This window comes from Macrobrachium rosenbergii, chromosome 12 (assembly GCF_040412425.1).
Source record: "Macrobrachium rosenbergii isolate ZJJX-2024 chromosome 12, ASM4041242v1, whole genome shotgun sequence".
NCBI classification, from domain to species: domain Eukaryota; kingdom Metazoa; phylum Arthropoda; class Malacostraca; order Decapoda; family Palaemonidae; genus Macrobrachium; species Macrobrachium rosenbergii.
The window spans coordinates 26670868-26690600 of record NC_089752.1 but is presented as its reverse complement, the minus strand read 5'-3'; the positions used below and the strand labels follow the sequence as shown (position 1 = coordinate 26690600).

Sequence of the window (19733 nt, the reverse complement as noted above, 5' to 3'; positions counted from 1 at the left end):
TCGTTCTTGGCTAGAAAATTCAAGGTGAACGAGCAAACAGCACTACCTTGTGAAAAACCCACTTCCTTGTCAATGGCTTGTATTTCACTAACCCTCTTTGCTGTTGCTAAAGTAACCAGAAAAAGGGATTTCTTAGTGAGGTCCCTAAGAGAAAGACCTTCTAAAGGTTCGTACCTTGGAGACATTAACCACCTCAAAACTATATCTAAATTCCAGGCAAGGGCAGGTTTTGGGGCCTTAGCTGTGTCTAAGGACTTGAGGAGGTCTGACAAGTCTCGGTTATTTGATAGGTCTAACCCCCTATGGTAGAAGACGGAGGAGAGCATAGCTCTGTAGCCCTTGATGGTTGATGGCATCAATTTTCTTGAATCCCTCAAGTAAATGAAAAATCGGCAAGTTGAGTTATAGACGTCGAAGAAGAGGAGATACTATTTTTTCTACACCAGTTCCTGAAGACTGTCCACTTGGATTGGTATAACTTGCTCGAGGAGTCCCATCTGCACCTCGCAATAGCCTCTGCAGCCTTTCTTGAAAAACCTCGTGCTCTGATGAGCTTCCTGACAGTCTGAAGCCTGTCAGAGCGAGAGTGGACAATCCCTGGTGGAACTTCATTAGGTGGGGTTGTCTGAGAAGCGACTTCTTTTGAGGGAGAAGCCTCGGGAAGTCTATCCGGAGATCTAGCAGGTCCGGGAACCACTCCTTCCTTGGCCAGAACGGGGCAACGAGGATCAGCTCGACCTGCTGATGGAATTTCACTTTGTTTATCACCTACCTGATGAGCCTGAAAGGAGGGAAGGCATAGGCAAACAGGTTCGTCCAGTCTAGGAGCATGGCGTCCACCAAGTGAGTCAGTGGGTCTGGAACTGGTGAGCAGAACACTGGGAGACGATGGTTCTTGGAGGTAGCGAAGAGATCTATTATGGGAGTGCCCCACAGATTCCACAGATCTAGGCACACTTGTGGGTGCAGGGTCCACTCCGTAGGGAGAGTCTGGTTCCGACGGCTGAGTTGGTCCGCCAGGACGTTCAGTTTTCCCTGTACAAACCGAGGGAACAGGGCCACCCTGTTGCTGTCCGCCCACAGAAGAAGGTCCTCGCAGCTTTGAACAGGGCGAAGGAATGGGTACCTCCTGTTTCCGGATGTAGGCTAGAGCCGTCGAGTTGTCGGCGTGAACAGCTACTGCTTGGCCTGAGACGTGGGTCGAAAATTCCTGGAGAGCGAGGTGAATGGCCAACAGTTCCTTGACATTGATGTGGAGCTTCTTCTGTTCGTCCGACCAAACTCCTGACGTCCTGAGGTTGGCTAGATGTGCTCCCCACCCAACATTGGACGCGTCTGAAAACATCTGCAGGGATGGTTGTCTTGGGAGGAGATCCAGACCCTCCGAAAGCCTTTCCGGCGACCTCCACCAGAGAAGATGCCCCTTGACGGCGTGGGGAATGTTGAAGACCGTGGAGTCCGTTTGGGTCCTTCTGTCCCAAGAGTCCCTGAGGAAAAACTGTAAGGGTCTCATGTGCAGACGGCCTAACCTTACAAATTGCTCCGCTGACGACAGAGTTACCAGGAGAGCCATCCACTGATGGGCGGAGCAACTGTCCAGGAGAAGAAACTTCTCCACCGCCTGAAGGCAGGAGGAGACCCTTTTGGGAGACAGAAAAGCCCGAAAAGCTAGACTGTCCAGAGTCATCCCCAAATAAAGAATCCTCTGTGAAGGAACTAAGCTTGACTTTTTCGTGTTTATCAGAATCCCTAAGTCCCGAGCTAACCTTAGGGTTCTGTGAAGGTCCTCCATGCAGCGGTCCCTTGATGATGAACGGAGTAGCCGGTCGTCTAGGTACAAGGAGATCCGAACTCCCTCCAGGTGGAGCCAATGACCTATCGGGGCGAGAATCCTGGTGAACACTTGCGGGGCTGTCGACAGGCCGAAGCAGAGGGCCCGGAACTGGTAAACTCTGTCCTTGAAAACAAAGCGAAGATACCTCCTGGAGTCCTGATGTACTGGAATGTGGAAGTAGGCGTCTTCCATGTCGAGGGTCACCATCCAATCCCCTCGAGCTAGTGCCTGAAGAACTGAGCGGTTCGCTTCCATGGAGAGCTTGGTTTTCACTAAGTACATATTGAGAGCACTTACGTCGAGAACTGGCCTCCAACCCCCTGATGACTTGGGGACTACAAACAGGCGGTTGTAGAACCCTGGGGTTGACACGTCCTGCACTACTGATGACCGCTTTCCTAAGAGAGACCGGACTTCTGTCTCTAGGGCCGAAAACTTGACTGAGCCTCTTGAGTATGCTGTCAAGGAAATGGGAGAATTGGAGAGAGGAGGAGGTTGGGCGAACGGTAGACGGTAGCCTAGCTGGAGCACTTGCACTACCCACTGATCTGCACCTCTGTCTCTCCATTCCTCCCAAAAGAGGCTGAGTCTGGCCCCACCGGCGCATGGAGGACAGGGATCCTACTTACTGGTATGACGACCTTGCGGCTTTGAGGAGAACTTGTGACCCCTGGAGTTGTAGCGGGACCTTGAGTAAGGTTTGGACCTGGAGTTACGAAACGGATGCCTGTTAAGAGGAGATACCGTCTTGGTCAAAGGAGCGGGAGCAGGCCTCGGTCTTGTGAAAGACATAGACAGGATGTGTGACGACGCCCTCTTATCCATGGCTGACAGGACGTCTTTCACTACTGCTTCTGGGAAGAGGCCCTCCTTTGTCAAAGGGTGCGAACATCAAAGCCGTTCTCTGCGAAGAAGTCACAGCCTTAGACAAGAACGAGCACCAAGTTTCCCTCTTCTTCAGAGTGGCCATGGCGAAGAGGGAGGAAATTTCGCCTGCCGCATCATGGATAGCGATATTGGTGCAGGACAGGAACCCCGTGATTTTTTCCAAGACGTCTTCTGCGAGATTAGCCTGCTCCACCTGTTTGAAAACAGCTCCCATTGACCAATCGATAAAGCTGACAACCTCTAGGAGCTTGAAGAGGTTCCTGGAAAAATGTTCTACGTCTAGGGCAGAAAAGGTCTTGGCTGCCTCGAATGAAATGCGTCTTGAGGGGTCCACCAGGGAGCCGAAGTCCCCCTGTGCTGAAATTGCGGATCCCAGTGAAGGAGAAGCTCCTGTGCTGTAATAATTTTGCCTCCTTTTCGACAGCTTTGAAGGAGGGTACGCAAACGACGACTTACCCGAGGACCTCTTAGCTTCCAACCACGCCTCTACCTCTTTTAATGCTTTCTTGGAGGCGGTGGAGAGTACCAACTTGGGAAGTGAAGTGGTAGGACCTTGTTTTCCCAGACGCAACGTAGAAGTCGGAGAAGAGGGGGCTGTCGGCTGAAAATGTTGCGGGTACGACTGCAGCAGAAAGCTGAGTAGAGAAGCGTAATGTGAAGAAGGTCCCGATTCACCTGGGCCTTCCTCTTCACCAGAAAGAATCGGTTCCGTGCCCAGACCGTCCAGGAGTTGAGGAGGGACGACTTCTCTATCCTCGGGAATACCATGGACTTTGCGGACTACCTTTTCTATCTTCCCTTCCAACAGAATAGACTGCTGGGAGGGCGAGGATGTAGCCAAAGGCGCAGATACTTCGTGTGCAGGAGGAGGAGTAAGAGGGCCGGGCCCTTGCGGCAGAACTTCCTGGAGAGGGCTAGGCCTCTTGACTGCACTAGGGGACCTGGGAGGAAGCGTCTGAAATGTATCTTCTTGATCGGATCCCCATGCTGAGCAACCAGGTATAGGGCTGGTTGTCCTTTTCTTGAAGAGTTTAGTAACCCTAGGGCAGGAATTATCCGAAGAATGCCTCTTTAAGGGCCGAGAGGTCTGATCCCACTTGCGATGACGAGGAGGGGGATCCAAGAGCTGGAATATGAAGAGACTGAAGATGAACTGCTGCTACTCTCACCTGAAGAGCTTAACCTTAGGTAGTGCCGCTTCGACTGCGACCACCTTGATGAAGTTTCTGGGGACACCATCCTGCGATGTCGGCGATGGCGAGAAGATCGACGCATCGATGGATCACTTTCACGTCTCCCTGAAGCTTTTCGACGCTCAAGGCAAGTCAAGCTTACTACTTCCGCCACCAGGACTAAGGCTTTCCTGTGCCTTAGAGGACGAGCCTGCTCGTGGGCAATAATTTCTGACCTTTTTCGCCAGCGCCGGACTGTCTTCTAGCCTCAGAAGGCGAGCGGGACAGTTGCCTTTGCTCAAAAGACTCAGAAAACGAGCAGACTTTTGAAACGCGATCGCGAACAACCACATTGTTATCACCAACACCAACACTGACGTCATCACCGACGCTAACGCCGACTATGGTGCGAACGCACTAAACTTAAGACCGACTCCATGAAACCGTTCATTTGCGCTTCCATTTGATTTCTGAAAAGAACGAATTCTGATTTATCAGCCTCGAGGCTGGGCTTGGCTTTAGGAAAACATACTGGGAAGCTGGTGAAGAAGAGGGGGAATATGAGAGGGGAAAGAGCAGCAGTAGAGGAGGGGGTAGGAGAGGAGGAAGGAACAGCCGGTAGAGGAGGTGACGCCAATGCCACCACCAAGAAGATGATAACCTAGCTTCCTTTACGCTAAAGGCTTTCCTATCCCTATCCCTAACCAGCTTAATCTGATGGGAACTGTATGTTTGCCAAAACTCCTGACTCCATTCCGTACATTCACTGCATGTGTTCTCCTGGGAACACTCTTGACCCCTACATGCTGTACACAAAGAATGGCGATCGTATTTAAGTTTAACTAGTTTGGCGGAGCACAAATTCCCTGCGCAAACTCTGGATCCCGAGAGCTTGAATCCGACATAGCTACGAAATCCCAGAGCTAGGCTAGCTAGATAAATAAACAGGCAATTGAGTACTTCACCAAGGAGAGACGCCACAACCAAGTGCAAGCAGACAAAGGAACCCAAACAGTTTGAGGCAGACGGACGCGCGAGAGATGCGTTCCCAATACGCCGAGAATGAAACTGACCTGGGTTTATGGGTATGTCTCCTGCCACGCTACCCCCACCGGCATCCGGTGGGGTTGGGTCTCCGCCAATTGTATCAGCATTCCAAACAAAGTTTGAAAATTTATTTCTCGGACGTGTCGATTTTAAAGAGATAAAAGCTTTTACAGTGTTTTGGTAAGTCATTATAATGAAACCTTACTTTTTGTGTAGTATGGATATGAGGCTGAGAGATCTGCAGGGCTAGAAGGAGGAAACTCATTTATGACTGATGGGTTTGCATGAAAAAATTAATTTTGTTGGAAAAAAATTCAGCCTATCACAATCCCATCGATCACGTTTTCAAATTGTAACTTGAGTGGAAGGACTAAGCTACTGAATGCTCCAGACTGGTGATGAGACCTGAAATATCAAGGTGAACAATTGGGGCTGATATAGGTCAGGGACCAGGTTCTAGTAATACAGAGGGTGCTTTAAGGATGAACCCTTCAAAACATAAAGCAAGGCACTTGTATTAGTATAGGTGCAGACTGACTCATGAAGTGAAGATACCTACTTTTCCTGTTAGACATAGAATTAAGGTAAGACGAGGAAGATGATTTGGTAACTTAGTTGCTTTTGCTTGGATTTCATAGTGTGGTGGTCCTGAATTCAAGCCCTGCTTATGGAATGATGCATTTCAATGGCAAGCACAACTTCCCATGATCTTGGAATTTGGGGTTTGGGGGAGCCTAAAGGCTACCTACCTTCAGTAGTCACTGCCTGGTCACCCCTAGTCCTAACTTAAGTAGAAAAGGGGCTTGACTGCTGATATGTTCTGTCTCTAGGACACTGTGCACCAGTGCCATGGTCTTTCCCTTGCCTCAGTTGCCCATGAGCAACCCTTAAACAATAGGTAAAACTTGGCCTACCGTGGCTACTGGTGCCAGTGAACACATAACTAATGATTTCAATTTCAAGTTGAATCTCTGTTGTAAAACTTTGCAAAGGCATTGGCTACTGTCTGTGATTATAATAAAAGTTGTGACCAAATTACATTTATAAGCTGATGAAGTGGAGAGACTTTGACTGCATGGATTTTACAGCTCTTACCAGTTCCACTTCACCATTTGTTGTATTACTTGACTCTAAATTTGACCTGCCTGAGCCAGTAGCAGGCCATGTTCTTTATGACTAGTTTCTTGCATTGAACCATAGATAGAAACATTTTGGGAAAGTCATCTCATGAGTTTCTAGTTCTGGCTTTCACTGGACAGAAGATGTCCTCATCATTACTGGTGAAGGAAGGAAGAGGCTTTCACTGGACAGAAGGTGTCCTCTTCATTACTGGTGTAGGAAGGAGGAGGAGGAGGGTTGAAATAGGAGGCTGTGATAAAGCCTAGTTGCCTGGAGTTTGAGTTCTACTGCCAGTGCTATAGTCACTAACAAGCACCTATTGATGAAGACTGCTGAGCATACACCAAGCTGAAGCAAATTACCTCTCTTCCCCAACAAAACAAAGGTAATGCCTCAAAGCCACAGGCATTGGAACATGGAAATACGACAAATTTTAAAAATAATTTGTATTTTTCCTAGGTAAAGAAACTCTCCACCCTTCATATATGGAGTCCTAGTGCTGCACATGCCTGCAGATGTGTGTACTGACTGAGAAAACAAAAGTATAATACAGGTAGGCCTAGGATATCATATCCACTCTTTGCTGTCCTACCCAAGCCATTGTGATTCTGGCTACACTTAAGTGTGGACATATGATTTCATGCATAATACAGCTGTGTACTGCCAACCTTTGTACACTGACGTAGTGCTTTTGCTATTAGTGTGGTGTTTTTAATAAGCCCATGAATGTGACATGTGCTTATTCTTTAGGTCTAGGGATGCTAGGAAATTCCCCTTCCTGATGGAACAACCAACCAAAGTCACTCTCTCCATCCTGAAAGGGGTTTACTCCACAAACTTAAGGGCAATCTGCCAGCTCCCTGTAACTTACTGGACAAAAAACAGATGACAGTAGAATACATGTGAATTGTTCCAGACTTCCTTGATTACCTGCTACTGCAGCATTAATTTCATCCAGAGACTGAAACCTCATAGCTATGACTGTAAGCATACTCTACTGACTGCAACAACAGTGGGGCTTGTCTCTAGAAAAAAAAAGTTCGTAGCCATCCCCAATGAAAAAGTTCATAGCCATCCCCAATGATTCCCATCACCAAGACTGCTCCTAACTGCTACCACAATCTCCAGAATATCTGAAAACCCACATGAGCAGAACTTTTACTGAAGGAATGCCATCCCCATTGCCTTACCCCAAAGGACTTTGCTATAGGCTGTCTGCCTTTCCTAGCTAAAAGGGCAACTGCTCTCTCCTAAATGGAGTTGTCTTGTCTTGTTGAGGTTGGGATATGAAAGCCTGGAGGCTGTAGTCAGAGCTGTTGATTTTCTTGGTGTTTTACTGCTGCCCTGAAGGAGTTAAGGTGCTGCCCCTATTAAGGATGGTTGTCCTGGTCAATGCTGAGGTCAGCTTCTCATCAAGTCCTTGTATCAGACTTTTAGGAACAGGAATGGGTGTGGAATGTCCAAAACCCTCTGCTCCTTATTGTCTGTGGAAGACAGAACTGCAGAGTTTTCTCATAGCTAGGTTCCATTTCTTCATTACAACACTATGAAGAAAAGGGGCTCACCCAAGAGACCTCACCATCCTTTGGCTGTGAAACTGACATCCAACAATTTGGCTCCATCAGAAAGCACTGAACCAAGAGCTCCTAACTTCATTCCTGCAAGTTCATCATAGCCAGGAACTATCAGAGAAACTTTTCTATCATATCAATCTCCATTAATGAAAAAATGAATGAGCAAATGAAAATCTCAATTACTCCTATGCTTCAATTATAAAGGAGGATAAACAAATAAAAATGGATCTATCAATTACCAACCAACTCCCCACTGCATAGAAGAAGCAGAATGCAAAACTGCTGGAATTGTGAAAAAAAAAAATGAAAGGGTAACCACGAAGCAAGGTGTCCTTAGGATTCTCAAATGATATTGATTTCTTGCTCAATTCAGGGCTAAGTTATCAACTGAGATTAAGAAAGATGTCATTAATAGAGACACGGCCTACAATCTCAACTAAAATAAATTAACAGAAACCATGACAAAAAGTCACTGAGAGATGATCATTAGAATGGTACTTTTACACCTCAAGTTTGCATGCTCTCAGCAAATATATCCAGGAGTACAGATATAATGAATGAAAAGCCATGTAACACAATAAACATAAGAAAAGCCATGTAACACAATAAACAAAAAATAAGCTGGTCAGTCATAATGAAAGCAAAATTCTTATCCTCTGGTTCAATCCAAAATCAATATCAATTGGGACAGGAAAGAAAATGTCTAAGGGAAAATTTTGATTTTGAATCAAGGGGTCAAGATGCTCAGCCCAAACCTGACAAGAATGAAGAATCTTTTCAAATCAACCTAACTCTATAAAAATGGCCAATTTCCTCAAGTGTAACTGCAGAGCTCAACCTCACAAACTGAAAATTATCTGCCCTTAACTCAGGTATCATTATTCTTCAAGAAACTAAGTTTGGTGATGAAGCTTATGATTGTGTTTTTGATTATGTAAATGTACAGATATAACAGTGAGCATGACAAAGTTGGTGCCACTGTTGTTATTAATGCAACTTAGTTCACAGGAATGACTTCTTGAACCAGTAGTAAAAATTGCAAAAGAAACTTCTCTGAAGTGGAGCAATAAAAATGTTTCATCAGTATGTCATACTAGACAAAAGCACAGTTCTTTTGCCCCTCATATTTAGGGCCAATAGCAATCTTCTTGAAAAAAAGTGGAAAATTCTGAAAATGTGCATTATTTTTTACAGATACACAAATCCTCATCTTTATGTGGATATACTTTGGGTGCAACTGGGGCCAGTTGATGCTCAGAAACAAGGTTTCGAAATTTGGCAGTCTCCCTTGTGCAGGGGTTGTGGGTAACCGCTTGTGCCCACAATAGTCATAGCGTCAGTCTCTCTTTGTCCAGTGCTGCGTGTACAGTAAACCCCCCTTATTCACGGGGAATGCGTAACCCCCCCCCCCCGTGAATAGCTAAAATCCGCGAATACTTAAAACCCCTCTAAAAACACTTAGAACTCCCTATTTTGATAGTTTAAACACAAGAAAAACCCTCTAAAAATGATTATACCCAAGTATTTTAATAGTTTTATCACAAAAAGTGCATTTAGTCATGAAAATGGTATGAATATACAGTCATTAGTGAATATTTCTTCATGAAAAATACTGCGAATGGGCAAACTTTTAGTGAATAATGGGTAGATATGTTCCACAGAGAAATCCGCGAATACGTGAGTCTGTGAATCGTGAGAACGCGAATACGGGGGTTTACTGTACACATAATTTGTGCTCTTTGTCGCTGTTTTCTTTGTGCTATTGTATCTGAATGCCTTGTGTTTGGGCTTCCTGCCCGTTCTGTTTGTGGGTAACTTTTAAGCATGAAGGTACCAGAGAATACCGAGTTTCCTTGTAAGGATGACCAATGAAGATGCCTAGGATGAGGTATATAGTATGTGAGTTTCATGTCAACTCTTACCATTGACCTTCACTTTTTGTATTCAGCTTGCAGAGGCCATGAGTGTTCAATGTCTCTGACCTGCTCAGAGTATGCCTCGTCTCATTTCCAGTGGCAGAGATGTAGCTGGAGAAAAAGGAAAGCAAAGAGGATACTGTCGGTGTCTTCACGAGGCAATGTCTATGGTATCTCCTCTTTTCATTCCAATGTTAGCTCCAGTAGCCATCCCTCCACCAGATGTAGTTTCTACCCATTCTCCCTCCCCTACAGGGAGGAAGCTACTCCAAAAAGAAAGTGAATCAACAAGACCTGCAGTTTTTTAATGGAAAAAACCTACACAGTATTTAGAATTACTAAAAAATGTTATCAAACATATGCAAATGATGGAACTCCTTATACCAAAGGTGCATGCCATTGTGTTCAAGTAAATCTTGGATGTATTTTATTAATGGCATAAACTCCAAACTCCACAAGATTAGTATGCAGTAAATATGCAAGAAATTGCAACATTACCCACTTGGAAAATAAATGACAGACTAATAACTACACCAAGTGAAGCTTCAGAAAAATAGTTTCAGAAACTCGGAGAAATCCATGATATATACTCGACTATAAGATCAAAATTCATTGCAAAGGTCAGATACCAAGTACTGAGCATTAATAAAACATATTCATATTTATTACCATAAAAAGTAAATAACAGCCCTTGACATTTGGAGAAAATAAATTTCATCTTTGGATTACACCATAATTCAATAATAAAAATGAACTTTTTACCTGGCTTCCTACATCTGTGTCTATAACATATGGATGAACATAACATTTTTCCTTCAGGAAACTGGCAAACATTTCCACCAACTCCAAGCATATGTCATTTTCCGGCAAATACAGTAGTAAAACTGATGGTTGGTTGTACTTTAAAGATGTTAACAGCTCTGAAAATGTAGACAAAAAAAACTGTTTATAGAGGACATCAAAACAAGTCTCTGGTCAGGTAAAATTTAGTTAATATAAAAACTATTAAAGGATTTTTATAATACAATCCAGTGCTGCATATGCACATCATGCTGTTTCTAAGTGAGAATGAAACTAAAATTAGAATTACAACTCTTTTGGTGGTTTTAATGTTAAAGACAATCAATTGTGGGATTTTTACTTGGACTGGTATTTCTTAATCTACCTTACCATGCTCAGAGGCATATATGAATGAGGATCCCACAGCATCGAGTTCAATACATTAAGGGCAGCTTCTATATATTTTTCTTTTTTTTTCCAAATTTTTGATGGAAGTTAAGCCTTTCTCTCAATCAGTATGTGGGAAATACAAAATCTGCTTCTAAAAAATTTAGTGTAATGTTTAGAAGCATTAAATTATTTTCTTCATTTCAGGTATTAAAACTCTTTTTGCCTTATTCATCTCTGTCTGGAATATTGCTCTCATATTTGGGATGCTTCACCTATGTCTCCTTCCTTGATAGGACTGAATCATGATAATTTATTTGATCCGTGTCCCTGCCTTACCTCTTTGCTCAAAACTTTTTCTCCCTGCCATACCATAACTTTTGTCTTTCCTACAGGTATTGTTTTGCCCAATATTCTGTTGAGCTTCAGGTTACCTTATCCCACATTTGCTCAGCAGGAATAGATAATGACTGACCAAATCTGCCCATGGATCATACTCTCCACTGTAAAAAAAAAAAAAAAAAAAAAAAAAAAAAAATTGTTTCAACCAATACATCAAACAAGGGTCTGCCTACATTGGCAAAGGCCCCAGGCAGTAGGTGATGTTGGAGGCAGATGACAAAGTCAAGGAGAAAGGCAGAGGTAGATGGAATATCCAGTCATGGGCTAGTCATCAGGCTCCAGAACCTTTGAGGGAGAAGTCCTTCGCAGATGAGTAAACCCAACTTCCTACTCACAGTGGACACAAGTCACTGTAAGTGGAGGAGGCATCAGGACCAGCAGTGCTATCTGATTCAACTCGACTCAACTCTTCACTGCAGTTAGTAGTGACACAGATCAACCAACTAACCCTCACACACCCCACATATCTGTTTAGACAAACATTGCTAGCCCCTATAAGACTGACACAAGAGGTGGGGGTCCATACCAAGGATAAGTATAAATTCATTACAAGCTTTCCCCTGTAACCCCTGACATGTATGCTGGGGTGCAGTAAACAATTCTAGTGAACACTTGTAAATAAATTAACAGTAAATGCTTTAACATTATTGCAAGAACACCACTGTTCCTTAGCCTATTGAAAATTCACAAATTCCTAACTGCCAAAAAATAGAAAATCATGTAATGAATTTCTCAAACAATGAAATAACCCTCCTACAATTAATACACAAGAATGGTAATTATAAAGTATTACTTAAAACTATACACATTCCCTTAAAGACTGAAGGCAACTGGCTACTGTAAGAACAAAGGCACGAATGAACAACTTAACTACTAGGCTAAGTAAGATGAGGACACATGCAAAAACAAAATCCTCTGCTCATGTAAAAATCACTGTAAAACAAGGTGATACATTACAAAAAATGTGAACTGAAATACAATTACACTAAAATTTAATACCAAAAAACATGATAAAGTAAGCTGCAAAACTAATGAATTACATAAAAATTAAGTGAAAAACTAAAATAATAAAAAAGCACAAGAAAAACACATGAACGACTAGAAAAGAATGCCCAAATGTATACATCACTTGGAAGCTAAATCATAGATGAGAGATGAAATGTGTTAACTTCATGGAGGTGTACATGAGATACTTCATAAGGCATAAAACACAAATAACAAGTAGCTCTGGCATCATGGGAGTGCTGGGCGAGTGACATGAGGGCATCTGGATCTTGATTAGTACAACTGGTGTGACTGACTCCATTGTATGTTGGAAAGGCAATATATGATTAATAGGTTAGTACAACCAGCTATCAATCTACCAACATGAAGTTTTCATAATAAAACTAATATTGTAATACTTACCTGAACACCTGAATTATCCCTTAATCCCACTAGCCTGAACAACTCTCAACTACCCATCCCAATATAGTGGGAATTTTAACAGCCAGCGTTACCAACGCTGCAGGTAAAATCTTGTCACTTGAGCTACGGTTGGCAACGCTGACACGTGTGCACCGACACGCCCCATTTTCGTCAATTGCTTTATTCAAGGTCAAAATTGATGTGGGGAAGGAGGGTGGGAATCATTCAGGTATTCAGGTAAGTATTACAATATTAGTTTTATTATGAACACTTCATATTGCAATACACTCCCTGAACACCTGAATTAGCCCGATTAACAACATTTAGAGGAGGAAGGATCAATTCTATTGCACGCCCCTTTGACAAGCGCAGAGATGGTAGCTCACCAATCTGCTCTGCATAAGATATCCATTTAGCCAAACACTCACCATATCAATCAATGGTTTCAGTGAAGAGACATGTTGGAGAGTACTTTGATCGAGTCAGGTCAGTACTCTCGGCTAGGATACCTATCTAGTTAAACACTCACCTTATCAATCGTGGCTTTTGGTGATGAGACATGATGGAAAGTACTTTGATCGCCCGTCAGGTCTGTACTGTCTCAGTCTGTCGACCTCCCATGTGGTTCTTCAGAACCTCTCATGTATGGAGGAGTATGGTGACCTCCCATGTGGCTATTCATAGCCTCTCATGTATGGAGGGAAATGAAGCAGTGTGCCGAGCCGCTGATCCTCCGGATAAGGTCCGACGATCGACGAGCGAAGAAGTATCTCGGTGCCGACGAAATAGCCTAGCCTACTAGAGTACCCCCTTGGACTCTCGTAGGGAAACTATCAAAGACTAAGATACTTAAAATGTACTAAACCTAAGTTCATGTGATTATATTATCACTGTTGCCTAAGAATTCTAAAGACTAAAAGGAATTCCTCTATCTGGTTAACCTAAGAATCTCTTCACTATGCGACTACCGCATCAGCTAAATAAACGCCCCTAGAAAGTAGACTTCGCCGCTAACGTGGCCTAAGAGAATAACCCTCCGCACTAAGCGAATACCACCTCAGCTAAATGAAAGCACCTTAGATAATAGACTTCGCCGTTACACGTGCAAAATAGTGCGACATCTCATGATCTCAGAGTCATTGGTGTTGCTACTGTTGTTACTACTACGACTATAAACTGAAGTTTGATGTTCGACGCGTGTTCTCACATTCAAACGGTTTGTGGACAATGAAGCCCCGCCCACAAAGTCAGGCTCGAACAGACTTCTTCAAACCGTTCGACAATGTGTTCGACAACCAAATACCTGATTCACACGTTCGAACATCACTTCAAACACAGGTCTGCGAACCGCGTTCGACGAACCGTTTGACCGTGTAAACCCCCCCTTAAGAGAATAACCCTCCGAACCTCCGCGTTAATACCCCCTCAGCTAAATGAACGCACCCTACATAATAGACTTCGCCACTAAACGCTGTGAGGCGAATCGAACATCACTAAGTAAAATGAGTAAACACTGAGACGGACTTCCAAGTAGCTGCTTCCAGAATAGACGGCAGTAAATAATTCCTGGGAAAAGGAAGATGAATTGGACATACTCCGAATACTGTGCGGTCGGGAAAATACAGAGCTGAAGACGACGAAGAACAACCCTGAGAAGCCCTCCGAAAGTAACTAATCACATCCTCTGACAGTGGACGGGAAGGATTTGAGGAGACACAAGTGTGCGGGGAAGCGGAAGGAGTTTCGCAACCCTTGATAAATAGACTTTAATGCTCGCCCCGGACATAAAGGTATCTCCGCTGGATCACCAGTAATGAACACTTGCAGATAAAGAACTTTAAACGAACGAGGCAGAGTTTTAACCTCCGACTCTGTCGTCGCCGCAAATTCCGGAAGACAGACAAATATGTATCATTCTTGCACAGGAACCCAACCTCGAAACTGCCTGAAGCTCACCCAACTCTCTAGCTGAAGCTAAAGCCGTAAGAAAAGGCAACTTCTCAGTGTCTTAACGTTATAGTTTCAATAGGTTCAAAGGCAGGGGAAAGCAAGATAAATAATGAAATACTTCCAGTAAGTCCCAATAAGGGCGCCCGAGTCGGCAAAAACAGGACGTTTAATCTTACAAGAACTTAATCAACGATTATCTTACTACTTGAAACTTCAGGAATGTGGAAACTAAATATACCGTTAATCATTGAGCGGTAGTCAGCAATGACCAAATATGAAAGACTCTTGATTTTCCGGAGGAATAAAGGAAAATCCGCTATTTTGGCTAAGGAAGGTCAAGAGATGGAATGACCTTCCTTACGACACTAACTTCTATACCATTCTAGCTGAACCTGGTAAGGCTTACGGGTTGACTTAATCTAAAAGAAAACTATTTAGGCACAGTTTTAGGGGGTCCAGACTGTTTAGTGGCTCTCTCTACAGTTGCCTTGTAACTAGGTCCAGCACGCGAGCGTTTGGAAAATAACAGAAAGAATGCGGTCATCTGAGAAGTAGTAGTTTTGCATTGGTAGGGACAACGGAACTTCCGTAGGGAGCTCTAGGAGTTCCGGAAACCAAGCTTGTTATGGCGAGCTATTTGAGTCCAGGTCATTTTGACACTCTCCCGTAATTTCCCTATTACTTGATTAATGAGACCGGATGGAGGAAAGGCGTACACTTGCATGTGATTCCAACTTGTAACGTCACCTTGGTGACCACTGAAATAGGGATACCATTAGAGAAATAATCCGGAAGTCGACAGTTGCTGGTCACTTCTGGAGAACCTGACATATTACTTCCAGAGTCAAAGTCCACTCTCCCCCCTAATACCTGAACGAGAGCAACCTAGCGAATCTGCCCGTACTTTGAGACTCCCGATATAAATTGGGGAAGAAGAGACACTTTCGTTCTTCGCACCCTCTCAGGACTATGTGCTATAGTATAGTATTGAGTTCTGTGAGCTTGTTCCCCTCTGAGTTCTTCAGATACGACACGGCAATTACGCTGTCGCTAAACATAGCCACTACTCTGTAGCGCACTAAGACTGAGAACAACTGAGGGCTTCCTTTACAGCATTGATTTTCCCGAAGATTTATTGACTACTCTCGTTCCGAGGCCTGGATTCCTCCAAGGTTGATTCCCAACCTTGATCTGAGGCATCTGTGTACAGATGAATGTCAGGAAGAGGGGAGTCGACAGACCTTTCCCTTGTCAGATGCATTTCTGACTACCACAAACGATCCAACAGGCAAGAATCGCTCCCGACTATAACAGCGTTCTCGTTGTGGAAGTCCCAGCGATTCCTGAGACATACCTGAAGAGAGAGCGCATTTGGACACGAGACCCTGGAATTAAAAGAGAGAGAGAGAGAGAGAGAGAGAGAGAGAGAGAGAGAGAGAGAGAGAGAGAGAGAGAGAGAGAGAGAGAGAGACATTCTCCCTAAGAAGCTTCTCCAAGCTGGTAATGGCCGTTCCCTGATGGACGGGAACCTATCTGTGAAGGGCCGATTGGACTCTCTCTAGGGTTGTGAATACCCTCAGAGGAAGAGAGAGAATCCGCTTACCTGAATATGTTAAGAATTCCATAGAATTCCCTCGCTCTTACTAGCTCCTCTGGAGAGGAGGCCAGTTAAACGATCGTCTAGATACTTCAACACTCTGTATCGTCTAGATACTTCAACACTCTGTATCGTCTAGATACTTCAACACACTATATCGTCTCGATACTTCAACACTCTGTATCCTCGACGATGCATAATTGCTGACACCGGAGACATGAGTTAGAAGAAACCATGTTCGTCATACTGGCTACATCATCATCCTTGAACAAGAATTAGCTAAGGCTAATGGTGTTCTAAGCAATCCCTCTTATGAACGTCCGGATACTGAGGGGGAAGATGACCAAGATAGAAATTTCGACTTTTCTTGCTCCAAACGTCGTAGACGAAGCCAAAGCTTTCACCTGGTGAGCCAAACCCCTCGAGATAAATAATTAGGCTGCCAACAGCCACGGATCCAAAGGGACATAGCCGTCACTCTTTAGAACCCGCATTATAATAACTTGAACCGCATCCAGAAAGAATGCGCAAGAGCCTCAGTCTGATTGCGCAACACATACCCCCAAGCACCTGCTTCCCTAAGAGAAGTCCCTACGAGCTGAAACGACGCCGGAGACTTAAACAGGAATGCCTCAACCGATTCGTTGAGGGGTAACCTGACACCTGCCGAAGGATTACCTCGAACTGCGTAAGTCGTCCTACTCGGAGAGAGAAGAGAAGAGTGCTGTCTATTAGAAGCAACTACCGATGCTAAGCGAACATCCGCCTCCTCCAAAGCCTGGCTAACCCAATCGAACCAACCAGCCAACACGAAAAAGAGGCAGGAGCTGGTTTAGTGTCATAAAACCTCAAAATCGGGAGGTCCGGAGCTCTTGCTTGAGGGTGTAACATACTCAAGCCTGTGTCTGTAATTGTACTGCTGGCAAGAGGACATTCCAAGTCCGCCAGAATCTCCTGCACCTACGGATAAGAATCCTGTTCCGCAATGTCCGAATGGTCTAAGACCGACAAAGGAGGAGGCACTGGACGAAGCCCCGGACAACGATGAAGAGTCTGCAATCAGACCAGCCTAACCAGAATGCTGTGCACCCGCACCTAATCGGGTACCCGGAGCTGAATCCGTATTGTTGGACCCGCCGGGAAGAGAAGGCTAAACCGATAAAAAACCCCGTTATTACCAAGGGGAAGACGAGTGAGAGCAGCCAAACCAACATTGTTAAATCTTGGGGGAGGATGCGCAAACGAAACCGCTGTAGAGGGACGGAAGAAGATGAAGGAGAGAGAATGAAAGAGGTAGAAGCTAGCCTGAGTTACCGCCATGGAAAATGCAGGTGATGAAAGCCGCGGACCGCTCGAAGAAAGTACCGCAGGCTCTGCCAAAACCGCGGAGCACAAACTCGAACTGGAATCGACGGGAAGACCCTGTGAAATACCTGATGCTATCGGGACAGCCGCATGAAGCGGAAGCAAGGGGTTGCGCATACCCGAAGGGATGGAACAAGAGACCCCTGCGGCCAAAATCTGCCGAAACAGGGTTTTCGCCTGTCCGGAAGCTCCTCCTACCGGAGAAGACTGTACTGAGGAAGGAAAAGGCGGGAGGCATAGGAATAGCAGACGCATAAAAAAAGTTACCTGAGCGGAGGAAAACCAAAATCGAAAGGAGAGGGAAAACGGAAGATGCGGAAGCCGCAGGAAAGACCAGAGCAGAAGAAGAAAGGGCCGAAGAGGAGACTGAAAAGGGGGTAACAGAGAATGTGGGAGCAGGAGATGAAGCGACAGATAACGAAGAAGAAAACTTAGAACAAAAAGGAAAGAAGGTACACCGAATCTGGCCTCCCTAAATAATCCTGAAAACATATCCGACATGAATCCTGGACACTACTGTGTCACATACTCTCTAATGTTAGAGAAAACATTCGAGAAAAAAAATACATCCTCTCGCCAAAGGTCTATACCCGTCGAAAAACCCCACCCTCCGTCTTATAACCCGCAACAGCCAATTGCAGGTCCCGCAAATTACTTTAGAAGCCGAAAGGACACACCATAATCCGCCTTACTAAATGGAGGAGTAGAAAATACAGGGAAGGGGGAAACTACAGTAGGAGATTTAGAAAACAGTAGGAAGTGAGTTAGAAGCGAAAGCAGAAGGATTCTGCCCCACGTAACTGAAACATTGACTTGAGACTGAGCCAGGTCGAAAGAAGAGATGGAGAAACTCTTGTCAGAGCACAACAAAAACCACTCGAACCCGAAACCAGAACCCGTTCAGGAGAACGACACTGCACCGTTAAAACCTTCTCCTCACCACCAAACCTATCCTCTTTTATCACACCTAGATCTTGATCCTAACATTATCAACATAACATTTATCAATATTACAAGGGGTTTGGGGGGGGGGGGGGATCCTTCACTGCCTGCTTCGCGCCGAGGGGGCCGGCAGACTCTACCCACCTGGAGGCTTGCGGTTCTGCCATTACCCTCAGCACCCGTTAGGGCTGGTTCTGGAAATGTTGAAGAAGACTAGCTATTGAATTTTCCTTACTAATTGCAATCCTATCCTCTAACTGTTTGACTACCATTGAACTCGCTAAATCCATCAACTGATCTGTAGCAGAAGTCTGAGACACTGAGGCAACAAGAATCTGACTGACTTCTGCTGCCGTTACGAGCCAAAGACTTGCGATGACAAATGTAATCATCCCTCTCTTGTGCCTTCCAATGGGAACACTCATCGCAATGAGTCTGACATCACAATTAACCTTCCTACATACCTGATGGAATGTGTATCGTGTCTCAAGGTACTCATCCGTCTTTGCAGGAAGAAGAAGCGATGAGTGCCAGAGTCCACCGTCGTAGACAGTCGAGGCCGACGTCGAAGCCGATGGCACGGTAGTAGAAGGTGAAAAGTCCGTGATGCACAATCGAGACCGGGAACCAGCGAGTCCAAATCCAAAAGACGTTCCACGTCGAAGATATCAGAAAATCCAGGAGAAAAACCGTGAAATCCAATCCAGGTCTTCACCACAAGTCCAAAATACAAAGAGAAGTCGGGCAATAGGATTAAAACCTCGCACTGCAGAAGGGAACAACCTTCCAGCAGCGCGAACAAAAAGCAATTGACGAAAATGGGGCGTGACGGCGCACACCTGTGTCAGCGTTGCCAACCGTTTGTTATGGTAGCTCAAGTGACAAGATTTTACCTGCAGCGTTGGTAACGCTGGCTGTTAAAATTCCCACTATAGTGGGATGGGTAGTTGAGAGTTGTTCGGGCTAGTGGGATTAAGGGCTAATTCAGGTGTTCAGGGAGTGTATTGCAATATAACCATTTCCCTTTTGACTCTTTATTATACATACAATATGTCTGTGAGAAGTGGCAGTGACTCGAGTGGTAGGTGTAGAAATGTTTATACCCGTTTTTGTTCTATGACACGTAGCTCCAACAACTTTCAAGGTAGACCGTTCAGTTTTGTTTCATTTTGCAGTTGAATTATTTTTATTTAAAATGGCATAAAAAAATAAAATAACTTTTATGTATGTGGCAAGTAAAATTCACAAGATATAAGAAAATTTTGCACTTCCCCTCCCCAAAAAATGTAAAAATAAAAACTATTTGCAATGAAATATATTTTTATCCATAGCGCACCCAGAAAAATGACCTAA

At 44.5% G+C, this 19733-nt stretch overlaps 1 protein-coding gene across 3 annotated transcripts in view; it reads right to left on the bottom strand.

Moving 5' to 3' along the window:
- LOC136844450 (uncharacterized) overlaps positions 1 to 19733 on the bottom strand; it is a 71199-nt gene that overhangs the window by 19716 nt on the left and 31750 nt on the right. For all 3 annotated transcript variants that reach the window (XM_067113699.1, XM_067113698.1, XM_067113700.1), the window contains exon 8: positions 10313 to 10470. In XM_067113699.1, the coding sequence (XP_066969800.1) occupies positions 10313 to 10470 (158 nt within the window). The remainder of the gene's footprint in view (positions 1 to 10312; positions 10471 to 19733) is intronic.